Below are 16,935 nucleotides of genomic sequence, written 5' to 3' on the forward strand. Positions count from 1 at the left end.
GACTGTCTGTCATCCCCGATGGTACATGTACAGGTGAACCAACTATTTCTAGGTGGCTCAAACAGACCATTCATGTTTATGGTCTTAAGGATCAGGTGCCATCCTTTTCTGTCAAGGCACATTCTGCTAGATCTGTAAGTGTCTCTTGGCTCTTCAACATCAGACTAGGGTTTCCCAGATTTGCAAGACCATCGCCTGGTCTGTTTTTCATTTCTCTAAGTTCTAAAAAGAGAATGTTCAGGCATCTAATGCTGGCTTTGGGGTAAAGTGTGTCACGCAGCTCTCAGATATTCTTCCGGAAGCCCTGACTAATTTTTTTTTTTTCTGTGGGCCTGTTCGTTTTTGCTGTTAGCCACCCCTCAGTTGGACTGCTTTTGGACATCTTAACAGTCTAAGACTTCCTGTGTTCCTCAAATGATGAGAACAAAAATAGGATTTTGTACATTGACAGAGGTGGACAGAGTGACAACTGTCTATGGACGGCATATACCTGGACTTCAGTAACATTGTTTTCTTTCTGTAGCTTCTTTTACCAGTTCCAAGGCTGACCAGAAGAAGCGCCATCCTGATGATTGGCTCTCGTTGGTTGTTCAAGTGGAACCTGACAGTAAGGAATTCCAAGACTACACTAAGAAATTTAAAAAAGAAAAACTTACACTGGTCAAGGTAATACAATGGAAACATTTTGAAGTTTGTTCTTGTTTTGAGTATGTGAGAATGATGGTTGGCAGTTATTACTTTTCAATAAGGCAATAGTGATATATTGTATATCAATAAAGTCTGCTTAACTTACCAGATGGAGAGGATCAACAACCTATATCTGTCAAAAATCTTCCAGTCCAAAAAGGAGACAAATAAGAAAACCTCCCAGTTATATCAGGTGGTCCCCAGACAGTTCACAAAGATCGTCTGTAATGTCGGCTTTCAGAGTATTTTCAGCAATCCTACAGGTGAGTGTCGGAGATCATTACATGTGTATGAAGAGCAATCTGCTGTATATGATTTCAAAAAGTATAGCCGGTGGAAATGCTTTGAGTTTTACAACATATTTGAACAGGCAAACAGTAGATCTTGATTCATATATTGCCTACAGATAAAGGTGATCTACCTAAAAAAAAAAAAAATTCTACATAAAATAATCATGAGGTCATCATTTTCATTATCTAAATCGGTGGTCTCCAAACTGCGGCCCAGGGGCCAGATGTGGCCCTTTGCTTGCCTTTGCTCTGCTCTTGGGGCACTAGTCCTTTCACTAATACGAGACACTAATCCTCCCCCTTATATCAAAGATGGGACACTATTTACTCCCACTGGAAAATTTCTACCCCCACTGGTCACAGTCCGGCCCCCCTAAAGCCTGAAGGAAAGTAAACTGGCCCTTTGTTTATAAAGTTTGGAGTTCCCTGATCTAAATGAACAAAAATACAGATTTGTTATATGGTAACCGTAAGTACACGCCGACATTTACCACCACTTCAAATCCATGGCATTCGAATCCAGTGTTCCAGATTAGGTGCCAATGATTAGTGAGTATGCTGGTCCTATTTAACTCGGATATCTCTGGTCTGGTGTCCTCTTTGCTATCGACGTGTGTTGTCAACTGATCTCTCTAGGGCCCTCAAAAAGAAAGTAGGGGGGGGCGGGTGCCTAGGAGTCTGGGTTGAGGGATTTAATATGATCACCGATTTCACTACTATTGCAATGCTTGCTAAAATAATCCCATAGAACATATTTAGGCTTGTTAATTGTATATATGCCATTCTTGGCTATATATACAGTTTAGGTCCATATATATATTTGGACACAGGCACAATTTTAGTTTTTTTCAGGTATTTACCAAAACATATTCAAGCTATAGTTCTATAATGGATCTGTGCGGACAGTGCGCACTCTCAGGTGTAATTTGAGGGTATGTACATCCAAATTGGAGGAGGGGTTTAGGAATTACAGCTCTTAAGAGTAGCCATCCCCCCTTTTTCAATGGACCAAAAGTAATTGGACAATTGAATCAAAAGCTGTTTCATGGCCAGGTGTGGGCTACTCCTTTATTTCTTCATCAATTAAGCAGGTAGAAGGTCTGGAGATGATTCTAAATGCGGTATTTGCATTTGGAATCTATTGCTGTGAACCTCCATCATGCATTCAAAGGAGCCGTCCATGCAAGTGACACCGGCCATTGTAGGGGTTCAAAAATGAAACCAATCCTTCAGAGAGATCGCAGCAACATTAGGAGCGACCAAATCAACAGTTTGGTCCATTCTGAGGAAAGAACGATGCACTGGTGAGCTCAGCAACATAAAATGGCATGGACGTCCACAGAAGACAACAGTGGCGGATGATCGCAGGATCCTCTCTATGGTAAAGAAAAACCCATTCACAACATCCAGACAAGTGAAGGACACTCTGCAGGAGGTGGGCGGATCATTGTCAAAGTCTACAATCAAGAGAAGACTTCATGAGAGCAAATACAGAGGGGTTCCCCACGAGGTGCAAATACAGAGGGGTTCCCCACGAGGTGCAAATACAGAGGGGTTCCCCACGAGGTGCAAATACAGAGGGGTTCCCCACGAGGTGCAAATACAGAGGGGTCCCCCACGAGGTGCAAATACAGAGGGGTCCCCCACAAGGTGGAAACCATTCATATGCCTGAAGATTAGAAAACCCAGATTAGACTTTGCCAAAAAACATCTAAAAAAAAAGCCAGACCAGTTCTGGAAAATCATTCTTTGGATGGAGGAAACGAAGATGAATCTACCAGAATGACGGGAAGAACAAAGGGTGGAGAAGGCTTGGAGCAGCTCATGATCCAAAGCACACAACGTCATCTGTAAAACATGGTGGAGGCGGGGTGATAGCATGGGCGGAGGTGGTGTCCACCCCTCCCCCGGACTGTATACTGTTCGCCCCTCACAAAGAAATGATCGGTCTAACAATGGAATGTTCGCCCCTCACAAAGAAATGATCGGTCTAACAATGGAATGTTCGCCCCTCACAAAGAAATGATCGGTCTAACAATGGAATGTTCGCCCCTCACACAGAAACGATCGGTCTAACAATGGAATGTTCGCCCCTCACACAAACGATCGGTCTAACAATGGAATGTTCGGTGTAACAGTGAGAGACAGAATACAACAACAAATTCAGCAGAAATGCGTCTAACAAATGATGACGGATCTGCATGTTCATGAGGGAAAGAACGATTTGATCCCCTTCACAAAACATGACTTAGTACTTGGTGGCCAATCCCTTGTTGGCCATCACAGAGGTCAGACGTTTCCTGGAGTTGGCCCCCAGGTTCGCACACATCTCAGGAGGGATTTTGGCCCACTTCTCTTGGCAGATCCTCTCCAAGTTATTAAGGCTTGGTGGCTGACGTTTGGCAACTCGAACTTTCAGCTCCCTCCACAGGTTTTCAATCGGATTAAGGTTCAACATCAGCAGGGGATCAAATGCGCATTTCCTTCACTGTATAAATGTTAGTAGCCATGAATCAGTGTTTCCCCACACATCCCCCAGAGGAAGCCACGTAACCTGTGGTGTAACACATACGGGAGGGGCTAGCTGACATCATAACGCAACACAAGACCAGTGGAAGGATACTAGAGGTATATACAGAAGGGGTGTATGTGTGTTTATATAGAGGGGGGTTATATAGTTAGTATGGCTGAGAAAAGTCCATCCAGTTCAACCATAAAAAAAAAAGTTATATTCCTACACCCACAGTTGATCCAGAGGAAGGCAAAAAATACCCAGCAAAGTACGATCCAATCTGCTCCTGCAGGGGAAACATTCCTTCCTGACCCCCCGAGAGGCAATCGGATATTCCCGGGATCACCTTTCCCTATAAATGTTATATTCTGTGTATCCAAGAAAGAATCCAGGACCTTCCTCCAGCAACCCACTGAGCTGGCCACAACCAATGGTTTTGTACAGAGCGGCCCCGATTCCCCACATCTCAAGTCACCCGCCAGCGATCCTAACCAGCTCTTCTCTGTGTGCTCCGATGGCAAGCTGCTTGCTATAGGGGCGCACATACTTGCTCCTGAGCTGTGTGGAACTATGGGGCCCCCACTACCTTCACACTGCATTTGACTGACAGCAGCAGAAGTCAATGGTTTCTGCTGCTGGCCAAGTCCCTTGTGAAGAGGAAGAGGGGTGAAGAGATCCAGCTGTACACAGTGCTGGATCAATTGAGGACTTGGGTAAGTATTTATGGAGGTGGGGGGGGGGGGTGGAGGACAGCAAGCTGCAGAACGTTCTTTACCTTAATGTAGGGAATGCATCAAGATAAAAAACATTTAGGTTTTTGGAACCACTTTAGTTCAGATGTTTTAACCCGGTGCACCGAAATGGTCTACATCTTACAAATTCTGCCAAAGGTATGTCAATGTATGAGTACAACTGCAACCTGAAAACTGGATCCATGCTTAGGGAAGTATCCTTGACCCTCCTGGAATCTCCTCGGCTCTCTGCTGCCACCTCCTGGATGTGGTCTGATATTGTAGTCTACATATAATTCTTCTCTTCTCTTCAGATCCCAAGCACGGCCAGGGGATTTACTTCACAGACAGTCCTAGGAGGGCTGCAGACTTCTTCCAGACCCCGAAAGAGGAAGGCGGCCTCATCTACATCTTCCAGGCTGAAGTTCTGATCGACAACTCTTCTGAAGGTAGAAAAGACCTCCCGGTTCTCGTTCCCAAGAAGCCATTTTACCAATCCAAAGCTCCCGACATTCTGGACTTGTGTGACAGTTTGGTAAATTCCACCATATCACCGTCCATTTACGCCATAGGCGACAGTTTCCGAGCAAATCCGCAGTATCTGTTCACCTTCCAACGTTCAGGATGAAGCTCTTCCCACCACTGACACCTAGAGGAAGCAGAAGAACCAGAAACTAGCCCCAGCACCTCAGGAATGTCACCAACACATATGCTGGCCTTACATCTGTAGAATTTTATTTGCAGGAGAAAGTTTAAAGTGTTCCTGAACCCCCAACAGTACAATCAGTCTGTAGATGCAGTAAAGCGTGCTTGTTATACTCACTATGGAACCTAAGGGGCTAATCCTCTGCATTGTGTAAAAACGCTGTTTGATTCTGTCTTCTCTGATCCTCCCCTTCTTCTAGTGTCCTGATAAGACATATCTTGTGGAGACACTCTGCACATTCTCAGTTTGGTGTGTATTGCTAGAGAGGTTTTTTTTTTTTTTTCTTGGAAGCATGCATGTGATCAGCACAGGGCCAATCAGCACTTTCCAGAGGTCAGGAGTCCTGCATCCTCCAAGAGCAGAATGAAAACTCCTCCTACAAGCTTTAACCAGTGCTCTGCTGGACACTGATAGATGTCACAAGACTGCCATATACTGCTGATGAAAAAAGGGATTTACCAGTTTATATTTACTAAAATAATTGCATTTCCATGTTCTGTGTAGTGTGGTAGACCAGATATAGTGAATGCGGGGTCCGGGGAGAGCGGATATGGTGAATGCGGGGTCCGGGGAGAGGGGATATGGTGAATGCGGGGTCCGGGGAGAGGGGATATGGTGAATGCGGGGTCCTGGGAGAGCGGATATGGTGAATGCGGGGTCCGGGGAGAGCGGATATGGTGAATGCGGGGTCCGGGGAGAGCGGATACGGTGAATGCGGGGTCCGGGGAGAGCGGATACGGTGAATGCGGGGTCCGGGGAGAGCGGATACGGTGAATGCGGGGTCCGGGGAGAGCGGATACGGTGAACGCGGGGTCCTGGGAGAGCGGATACGGTGAACGCGGGGTCCGGGGAGAGCGGATACGGTGAACGCGGGGTCCTGGGAGAGCGGATACGGTGAACGCGGGGTCCGGGGAGAGCGGATACGGTGAACGCGGGGTCCGGGGAGAGCGGATACGGTGAACGCGGGGTCCGGGGAGAGGGGATACGGTGAACACGGGGTCCGGGGAGAGGGGATACAGGGAACGCGGGCTCCGGGGAGAGCGGATGTAGCGAACGCGGGCTCCGGGGAGAGCGGATGTAGCGAACGCGGGCTCCGGGGAGAGCGGATGTAGCGAACGCGGGCTCCGGGGAGAGCGGATGTAGCGAACGCGGGCTCCGGGGAGAGGGGATACGGTGAACACGGGGTCCGGGGAGAGGGGATACAGGGAACGCGGGCTCCGGGGAGAGCGGATGTAGCGAACGCGGGCTCCGGGGAGAGCGGATGTAGCGAACGCGGGCTCCGGGGAGAGCGGATGTAGCGAACGCGGGCTCCGGGGAGAGCGGATGTAGCGAACGCGGGCTCCGGGGAGAGCGGATACGGTGAATGCGGGCTCCGGGGAGAGGGGATACGGTGAATGCGGGCTCCGGGGAGAGCGGATGTAGCGAACGCAGGGTCCAGGGTTTAGTAACACTTTAATAGCCATGTTCACCATTTGCTCTGTTACACGTTGCACCTATGTTTAGGGTAGATCATGCAACAAAGCGAAAGTGCCTCCCTTTCCATCCTGTGACAGTGGGGGGTTTTCTGCCCCTAAGCAGCTGTCATATTCAAAATTGGCAGGCCTGTGCGGGGCTCTGCCCTTACACAGCTGCATCATTCATTCATAGGGATCTGTGAATCACTGAACTACAAGCCCCATCTGTCACTGTGGCAGACCTTTCCTCCAAATGAAAGCCTGTATGGAGGTACAGACTGAGAGCTGGAAGAAGGGTCTGCTGGAGCCTGACTTCGCACCCTCCATCCACTGATCACAGGTGCAATACGTTGCAGACTCCTGCAGGAAAAAAAAAGAAATAATGCATTTATTTTCCCTACAAACATTGCTCATCCGAACATTCAGTGGGGCCTTCATGGACTTGACTCATCTTGAATGAAGTTTCTCGATTTTGTAGAATAAACATTGAGTGAAGTTCCGCTTTAAGTAGAACAACTTGATAAAAATAATGTTCTTTAGCCAGGAGCAAACTTTCCACATGAATAATTCTGCTACCAAAATCGGTGCAAGCTGTAATCCTGTTTCTTCTTGCTGGAGGCGGCCATTTTGCTGAAGCCCAGAACCCAGCAGCAGTAAATCTTTAGGCGGTCAGTAGATCGGCCTCTACTCTATCAGTGCAAAGCCAAAAAATAGAGCACAACTGAGCATGTGCAGAGCAGGTTGTGACCGTGTATTACTGGACTGAACACCATATAGGCTCCTATTATTGTTTTCCATAGCTATACCTGCAAAAGGGGTCAGCCTAACGTCATCGAGCAGGACTTAAAGCAGAGCTTCACCCAAAAGAGGAAGTTCTGAAGTAAGGCCTTGTCCCCTGCTCCCTGCTAAGGATTGGCACCTTTTTAGGGAGTGGAAGTGGGTACCCGAATTCGACAGGTACCCACTGCCATTTCTGCCGTGATCAGAAGCAGAAGTTGTCCCCTCCCCGGACACATGACCGGGCCCAGGCAACAACGGAGCCACTCACAAGGTGCAGTGCTACTCGCACATGCTCAGTGAGCTGTGAAGCTGCAAGTTGTCACAACCAGGTGCCCACACTGAAGATGGCCACACCAGGGAGAGAGGATGGCCAGTAAGGACAGCATGGGATCAATGGACGGGTGAGTGTCTGGTGTTTTTTTTTTTTTTTTCAGATTTTGTAGCTGCTGACTTTTATCTTTTTTTTTTTTTTTTTTTTTTTTTTTTTTTTAGATTTTGACTGGAGCTCCGCTTTAATTTCCTGACTAAAGTTCCACTTTAAGGATTAACTTTGACAGATGCACGTCCATAATGCAGGCCATACACGGGTCGAATTCTGAACAAATTTTCTTTGGAAAATCAGAAATTTTGTGCGTTTTGGTAACCCAATGGCGCCACCATTGATTTTGAAATTCAACCAACCGAGCCTTCAGTCTCTCCTCGTGTTGCTGCAGAAAATAATTTTTGTGGCCCAAGAATGTTCTTTTCTTTCCAGGTCGCAGCTTTATATTTCTCGCACGATTCTCCCATCATTGATTAGTTTGTTGTTTTTTTTGGAATTCCAACTCAAATTTGATGGTCACACGAATATCGGCTGTTTCTGTGACCCACTAATGGTGCAAAATTCAAACAAAAATTCTTAGAAAGGACTTTTAAAAGAAAATTTTTTTCAGAATTCGACCCGCATATGGCCGGCTTAAAACGAATTAAGATTTTTTATTTAGCTGTGAGTCAATTCAACAAATAGAAATTTTGTTTCCATTCCATTTGAAAAAAAATTTCTGTTCTCGTCCTATTTTTTTTTTTTTTTTTTTTTTTAGCTCTTGCTCACTCTCAAAACTGATCGCCAAATTGTCCTGTTTTAACTGTGTGATAATCAAAGGTTCTGGAAACAACAATTTTCCGACAAACTTCTACAGGTAAAGGGCCAGCATTAGGAGGCTTCCCATAAAAGAGGAGCATTCGCCTAGACGTGATGACAGGTCCACTTTAATGCCTTCTCATTTTACCGACAGCTGACTGATGGGATGGAGGAGTAATGACATCAGGACCAGCTGTATGGGGCCTTATGAGGAGCAGTGTCAGGCTCCATGCACACTGGGGGGGGGGCGTTTTAATAATGTAACATTCGCTGTGTAAAGTCGCGTTAAAAACGTGAGTTTTTTTTAGCATTTTTGCATTAGCGTTTAGCAGTGGGTTTTTTTTTTTTTTGGTAAAAAAAGTCCAAAAAATGCCGGTTTGCTGCGTTTTTCACCGTTGGAGCGTTTTTACAGCTGAAAAACTCCTCTAGAAACCCTATAGTATAAACTCTGCACAATACCACCTCTACCAATATAAACACACCCAAAAAGAAAAGTCAAAGACTTTCACCCTTGAAAGTCAACGTACATATTACAGAACTTTCCTTTTGTTACTAAACTATTCCAATATAAATAAATTCATACATCAATAAATATTAAATAAATCATAAAATGCTCATTGATAAGTGTCCTAAATAATAAATGTCCAAAAAGTCTCTAAATAATATTGTCTTTTCCACCTCCAAACCAAATAATGTCTTTCTTGAGATGATCCAAACAAAACTTATCCAGAATCTTTGTGTACCTCAAAAAAAATATAAACTTAAGATAGTGTATTACCTTTTACATAAACCGATAAAGTGCCATAAATCGTGTATCATGCAAACTGCATAACAAGTGCACTCAAATCACACGTGGAAGGGAAAAAAAAATTATAATTTACATCTAAACTCCTCGAGCGCCTCGTCTACACCCGCCTATGCTCTCACCTCAACGACAACAACCTCCTCGATCCCCTACAGTCCGGCTTCCGTCCCCTACACTCCACCGAAACTGCCTTACTCAAACTCTCCAACGACCTGCTAACCGCCAAAGCTAATGGCCACTATTCAGTGCTCCTACTCCTTGACCTCTCTGCGGCCTTTGACACAGTCGACCACCCCCTCCTCCTCAAAAAACTACACTCCCTCGGCCTCAGAGATTCTGCTCTCTCCTGGCTCTCATCCTACCTGTCACAACGCTCTTTCAGCGTTGCCTATAATGCCACCACCTCCCTCTCACTCCCCCTCTCTGTTGGGGTCCCCCAAGGCTCTGTCCTCGGGCCCCTTCTCTTCTCCATCTACACCTCCTCCCTTGGCCAACTCATACACTCTCACGGCTTCAACTACCACCTCTATGCCGACGACACACAAATCTATCTCTCAACCCCCCACCTCACCCCCTCGGTCTCCGCCCGAATCACACACCTGTTGAGCGACATATCAGACTGGATGTCGCTCCACTTCCTTAAACTGAACCTCTCCAAAACCGAGTTTCTTGTCTTCCCTCCAGCCCGGACCCCACCCCCCATTGACTTCTCCATCATGTCCAACAACGCCACCATCAAACCCGCCCCGCAGGCCAGAGTACTTGGTGTTATTTTGGACTCCAACCTATCCTTCCAGCCCCAAGTCCACTCTTTAACAAACTCATGCAGACTCCACCTCCGCAACATCGCCAAAATCCGCACGTTCCTAACTCCAGAAACCACTAAACAGCTCATCCACTCCCTCATCATATCGCGACTCGACTACTGCAACTCCCTCCTCACTGGCCTGCCTCGCCGCTGGCTATCCCCGCTTCAGTCCATCCTGAATACGGCTGCCAGACTCATTCACCTTTCCAACCGCTCCGTTTCCGCCACCCCCCTCTGCCAATCCCTCCACTGGCTTCCGATTGCGCAACGGATCAAATTCAAAATCCTAACACTGACGTACAAAGCTGTCCACCATACTGCCCCGAACTACATCACTGACCTAATATCCAAGTACCACCCAGCACGCACACTCCGCTCCTCACAAGACCTCCTTCTCTCTAGTTCCCTGGTCTCCTCCTCCCATGCCCGCCTCCAGGACTTCTCCAGGGTGTCACCCATCCTCTGGAACTCCCTGCCCCAACCCATCAGATTATCACCTACTCTCCTCTCCTTTAGGCGCACCCTGAAAACCCATCTCTTCAGGGAAGCCTACCCCGCCCCCTGCTAACTTGCCGACCTCCTCCACTCTTCCTACCACTCCATCCCCCACAGCTATCTCCTCCTGTGCCACCATCCCCTCCCTCCTAGATTGTAAGCTTGAAAGAGCAGGGCCCTCGATCCCCTCATGCTTTGCATTGTATTGGTATTGTTCTGTCACATGTTCTGTCCCCCTTTGTAATGTACAGCGCTGAGCGAACTATTGGCGCTTTATAAATACTGAATAATAATAATAATAATAATAATACTCAGTAATAAAATATATTAATATGACTAAAAAATACAAAAATTCAATCAATACATCAAAAACGATGCACACGTGAATGAAATCCAAACGTGAACATTCCAAAATCAAAAATGATGTGATCCACTCCACATAGTGCAATAGATAAATTACTTAATAAATAAATAATTGATTATAACAAAGTCACACAACTTGCAAAACCACTCCTGTGGTTTACATAGTGAACCAACCAAATCAGTAGTGAAAATAAATTGATGGTGAAAATAAAATGATGGTGAACATATAGTGTTTCACTCCAGCTAGTGCAACAATGGATAACCCTAAGCCAATATTAACAGGCTTTCCCCAAACACTGGATGACCGCGCTCTCCAGAACCCTAATATTCCTGTTGCCACTCTTCCATGTTCCATTGATGTGTATTACCAGCACTGTATGTGCCGAGTATCTTCGGATCACCAGATCTGTAGGTACATGATGAAAAGAAACCCGCTAGTTGTTTTTTTTCCAGTCAAAAACCGTTGATTCCAGTCTGTGTGTGTGTATGGACACTGCGGAGAACATGCTGGGGGGGGGGTTACTGGCTGTAGAAAAAAAACATCAAAAGCCACAACCAGCCGCTGTAAACATCCCGTGTGCGTGGAGCCTGAGGGTTGCTTTTCATTTATCTGCTGCGTTCTTCGTTCTGAACAATCTCCACTGAAAATAACCGATCTCCCAGATTTTAGAGTGCTGCAAATTACAGGCAACCCCTTTGGTGCAAAAAAAATGGCAGACACTGGACTGCTGCAGTTGGCTGTAGTGTGAAATGTAGGGTCACCTCCGTGGAAGTAGAGATGTCACTCGGAGCCAACCATCCCGATGAAAACCATATCAGTCCTGTGTGGGTTTCCTCCGGCTACTCCGGTTTCCTCCCATACTCCAAAAACGTGCTGGGAGGTGAATTGGCTCTGGTCTATATTGGCCCTAGTATGTGAGTTAGGGACCTTCGATTGTACGCTCCTTGGGGGTGGGGACTGATGTGAATATACAATATATATATGTACAGTGCTGCATAAGCTGATGGCGCTATACAAGTACCTGAGATAAATAAATGAAAGCTCAGTCATATGCAGGCACTGAGTGTCCGGCGGTCGCATCAGGTGACCCGGCTGCTCTTTGTATACACAACCTATAGATTTATACTGCAACTGTTGCCTCATCAGCTGTCTCCTATCCGTCCTCTATAATGTGCCTTATCCAGGTCTTACACCATGAGGATTCCAGATCCGGGTTTTCTGCCCCCCAGGTAGGAGGTCTCTGGGCTTCTTTGTAGTATTTATAGGAAATCTGCAGATGAAATGATAATTGATGAGTGTATTGATCCTATCAGATTCTGATTCATTCTGAGATGTTATATTGCATTGCTGTGTGGGAGGGGTACATCCACCTTTGTATGTAGCGGACTGACGGACGCATTCTTCGCTCTGTAAGCCGCACCGTGTTGGTTGGTATTTCTTCTATTTTTTTTCTGTTGTGTGAAACACAAAACAAATCTGTTCTTTAACAAATTTCTGGGATTTTTTTTGAGAGGTTTAAAAATTGTAAATAAAGTCAATTTAATTCACTAATCAGCAATATGTGTATCATTCCCCCCCACCCATCTCCTTTTAGTGCTTGTTCACAGCAGAAACCACGTTCAGTGCGTTTTGCCTGCACCAGGTATTTCTGTAACCATGTGATGTACTTGCTGTATGATTTTTGAATTGGTGCATGCACTACTTTTTACTGCGGCCCGATGCGATTCAGGCCATTGAAAATAATTGGGTTCAAATCGCACATTGCTGTGCCATTTGTGGTGTAAACCAGCCCTAAATGTTTCCAAACTGGATGGACATTTTTTTTTTATATATTGCACCATATTAGTCCTTAGAGGTCACAACTGCATTAGTTTTTTCTTCTTTTAGGCTTTTTCCTCCTTTTATTTTGACCTGGTGATCCTGCCAATAACACACTTCTTGTCACTAGGTGGCTACACTCACTCCTCCACTGTGTCGTTCAGGCTGGCTGCAAGCCATGGCTCTATAGATGAACATCTTCCCCTCCATCTCTATTACAAATAGGTGGGAAGGAAGGTTGTGACGGGAGTCACTTTGGCTGGGGGGCCCATGGAACACAGCTCACATTGGGTGGGGGGCCCATGGAACACAGCTCACATTGGGTGGGGGGCCCATGGAACACAGCTCACTTTGGGTGGGGGGCCCATGGAACACAGCTTACTTTGGGTGGGGGGCCCATGGAACACAGCTTACTTTGGAGAGGTGGGGAGACCCCTGTCTCAGCTCCCCATATCCCTCTTATGTGTAAGTCACCCTGTGCCTGTTAGGGGTACAGGGGGATCTGCCCTAATATTGTGTAGACATGTATAGGTGGGGTGGGGGGTTGTGGATTGTTTGGTGTTATGTGGTTGCATCCCATTGTTCTATTGTGTGTCTGGCTTGGGAGCAAACTATTATGGGATGTACAGCGAGGAACAGAAGTATTTGAACCCCCTGCAATTCTGCAAGTTCTCCCACTTCTCCATCATGGAGGGTCTGACATTCACATTGCAGGGGATTCCCACTCTGAGGACAGAATTCAGGAGATCACATTGTATGATTTGTAAAGAATGTATTTGTCTCGCACGGCTGAACAGAAGTATTTGAACCCCTGAGAAGATCCGTGTTAATATTTGGTACAGAAGTCTTTGTCTGCAATTACAGAGGTCAGACGTTTCCTGTAGTCCTTGGCCAGGTTTGCACTGCAACAGGGATTTTGGCCGACTCCTCCACACCGATCTCCTCTAGATCTGTCAGGTTTCGGGGCTGTCGCTGAGCAACACGGAGTTTCAGCTCCCTCCAAAGATGTTCTATTGGATTTAGGTGTGGAGACTGGCTAGGCCACTCCAGAACCTTGATATGGTTCTTACGGAGCCACTCCTTGGTTCTCCTGGCTGTGTGCTTCGGGTCGTTGTCATGTTGGAAGACCCAGCCACGACCCGTCTTCAATGCTCTGACTGAGGGAAGGAGGTTGTTGCTGAAAATCTCACAATAAATGGCCCCATTCATCCTCTCCTTAATACAGTGCAGTCGTCCTGTCTCCTTCGCAGAAAAGCACCTCCAAAGCATGATGTTACCACCCCCATGCTTCACAGTAGGGATGGTGTTCTTGAGATGCACCTCATCCTTCTTTTTCCTCCAAACACGACGAGTGAAGTTTAGACCAAAAAGTTCTACTTTGGTCTCCTCTGACCACATGACTTTCTCCCGTGCCTCCTCTGGATCATCCAGATGGTCATTGGCAAACTTCAGACGGGCCTGGACATGTGATGACTGGAGCAGGGGAACCTTCAGACGGGCCTGGACATGTGATGACTGGAGCAGGGGAACCTTCCGTGCAATGCATGATTGGAAACCATGATGGCGTAGTGTTCTACCGACAGTGACCTGCGAAACTGTGGTCCCAGCTCTCTTCATGTCATTGAGCAGCTCCTCCCTTGTAGTTCTGGGCTGATTCCTCACCTTTCTTCTCATCAGTGATCCCCCACGAGGTGACATCTTGCATGGAGCCCCAGTCCGAGGGAGACTGACAGTCGTCTTTAGCCTCTTCCATTTTCTAACAATTGCTCCAACAGTTGATCTATTTTCACCAAGCTGCTTGGCAATTGCCCCGTAGCCCTTTCCGGCATTGTGGAGGCCCACAATTTTGTCTCTGGTGTCTTTTGACAGCTCTTTGGTCTTGCCCATGGTAGTAGTTGGCGTCTGACTGACTGTGGGGTGGACAGGTGTCTAAAGAGCTCAGACAGGTGCTACTAAGTGAGATGAATGAGTGGAGTAGAGGGGGACTTTGTAAAGGCGCAGTAACAGGTCTTTGGGAGCCAGAATTCTTGCACTGCTGAACATAAGTATTTGAACACCTGAGAAACAGCAAGACAAATACATTCTTTACAAATCATACAATGTGATTTCCTGAATTCTGTCCTCAGAGTGGGAATCCCCTGCAATGTGAATGTCAGACCCTCCATGATGGAGAAGTGGGAGAACTTGCAGAATCGCAGGGGGTTCAAATACTTCTGTTTCTCACTGTATGTGTTTATGTGTTTTAGCTCAGTGGGGGGGGGGGTGTCTCTAGCAGCCCTCCCTCCTGATGGGACTGTCTGTTGGTGTGTCTCTTGTTACTAAATGTAGATTGCCCCGCCCTGTGTCATTATGCAGGGGGGGGATTGTTCCCTTGAATGTATATATCTTGTATCTGTGTTCAAATCTAGTCTACCTCCTGGTTTACTTTAAGATTGGTGTCGTCTAGTCCTGTATGGTCAGCGGTGGTGTCAGTGGTCGGTGTTCGGACAGATTGGTGTTGTCTAGTCTTGTATGGTCTCTGTGGTGTCAGTGGTCGGTGATCGGACAGACTGGTGTTGTCTAGTCAGCAGTGGTGTCAGTGGTCGGTGTTCGGACAGATTGGTGTCTAGTCTTGTATGGTCTCTGTGGTGTCGGTGTTCGGACAGATTGGTGGTGTCAGTGGTCGGCGGTGGTGTTGGTTGTCGGAGCGGTATTCTAATGGAAATACCCAACTGCAGTCTGGGGTCGGTTCTGCTACAAAGGTTGATTATGCTTTCAGTTCACAGGAAGTGATGGGGGACATAGCTTTTCTTTCAGGATCAACAGCTATTCTGTTCTTGTAATAAAAAAAAAAAAAAAAAAAGCAGCTCCGCTCTCGGCTGTCTGACAGCTGTGCCGTGATGACAGTTCTTAAATACTGCACTGACATCAGAAGGGGGGCAGGGTTACCCTGCCCCCTTGTGACGTCATCATGCGCCGATAGGCCAAAGCATGCAACTGACCTGTAATGCACTGCTTTGGCCAGGGCGCAGTGCATTGTGGGATACGGCGGGTGAACAGCCAGACGAACGTCCTAATCGTTCGTGTCCAACATGTAGCCCATCACCAGTACTGAGCATGGTTTTGCTTCTCCTAGTAGATAGACCAGTAACACCACCTCCACTATGTAGATGGTTTTTGCTGCTGTCAGCATTATGCAAACTGTATCGAATACTTTGTGAAATTTTCCTTCCCTGGTGCCAATCCAATCCGTGGTAGGGTGCGGTCATCTTGGGAAATCGGGATATGGCTGCTTCTATCCGGATACCACAGTCACAGACCATACAGATACAAGTGGCGGCTGCTCTTCCTACCTTGGGCTTCCTCCAGCCTCCTTTCCTGAGCTTTCTCTGGATTCTGGTTTTTCATCTCCCAGTCTTCCTCCAGCCTCTGAGCTTCCAGACCCCACGCTTCCTCTGATATTCCTGTTCTCTAAGGCCTCCTCTCTACTGCCCCTGGGCCTCTGTTCTTCCCATCCCTTGAGCTTCCTACAGCTTCTTTTCATCCTCCTGCTCTAGCAGACTCCAGGCTTCCTTTGCTATCTTTGTTCCCTTTCCCCAGGCCTCTGCCCTCCAATCCCTTGGGCTTCCTATGGCCTTCACTCTCCTATCCTCTGGGATTTCTATGGCCTCTGTTATTTCATCCCCCCAGGCTTCCTCCATCTTTTGCTCAACCAAAACCCAGGGATCCTTGGATTTTCATTCTCCCTGGCCTCCTCTCTACCACCCTTGGGCTTCCCTGAGCCTCTGTCCTCCAATCCTTTGGGCATCATATGGCCCCTATTCTTTCATCCACCAGCCTCAGCTCTACCATATCTCAGGCTTCTCTTGATATCCATTCTCCCTTCCTGTTGGCTGCCTTTCTGCCACCCCCAGACCTGTTCTCCCATCCTGTAGGCATTCTATGGCCTCTACTTTCCTATTGACTTCCCATGGCCTCTGTTCTTTCATACTCCAGGCTTTCTCTGATATCTATTCTTTCTTCCCCCTGGCCTCTGTCCACCTATGCATTGAGCTTCCTGTAAACACCTCTGACTAGTCTTCTGGCCTGTTCTTTCATCCTCCAGTCTCTGCTACACAGGATCCCAGGTTTCCTCTGATCTCCCTTTTCTATTCCCACAGAACTTCTCTCTACCATCCAGTGGCTTCCCCAGACCTCCATTCTCCCAATCCTTGGGCTTCCTACAGCCTCCACTCTCCTATCCTCTTTGCTTCCCCAGCCTCTGTTCTGCCATCCTATGAGTTTTCTTCAGCTAATACTCTTCCATATTCTGGGCCTTATCCTACCTCCGCTCTACCACCCACCAGGCTTCCTATATCATCCTCTTTCCTCAGCTTCTGCTTTCCC

General features: G+C 47.1%; 1 protein-coding gene across 1 annotated transcript; it reads left to right on the top strand.

Moving 5' to 3' along the window:
* Window positions 1-523: 523 nt before the first annotated feature.
* On the top strand, window positions 524-5,416 carry LOC149437385 (protein mono-ADP-ribosyltransferase PARP9-like; the record flags this gene model as incomplete). Its single annotated transcript, XM_089660969.1, has 3 exons — window positions 524-666; window positions 797-950; window positions 4,535-5,416. Coding segments are annotated over 3 exons (611 nt in total), but the record flags the coding sequence as incomplete, so codon positions are not given.
* Window positions 5,417-16,935: the final 11,519 nt, after the last annotated feature.

Source organism: Staurois parvus, unplaced genomic scaffold (genome assembly GCF_062004578.1).
Source record: "Staurois parvus isolate SC_StPar_1 unplaced genomic scaffold, SC_StPar_1.0 ptg001297l, whole genome shotgun sequence".
In the NCBI taxonomy this organism is placed as follows: Eukaryota; Metazoa; Chordata; class Amphibia; order Anura; family Ranidae; genus Staurois; species Staurois parvus.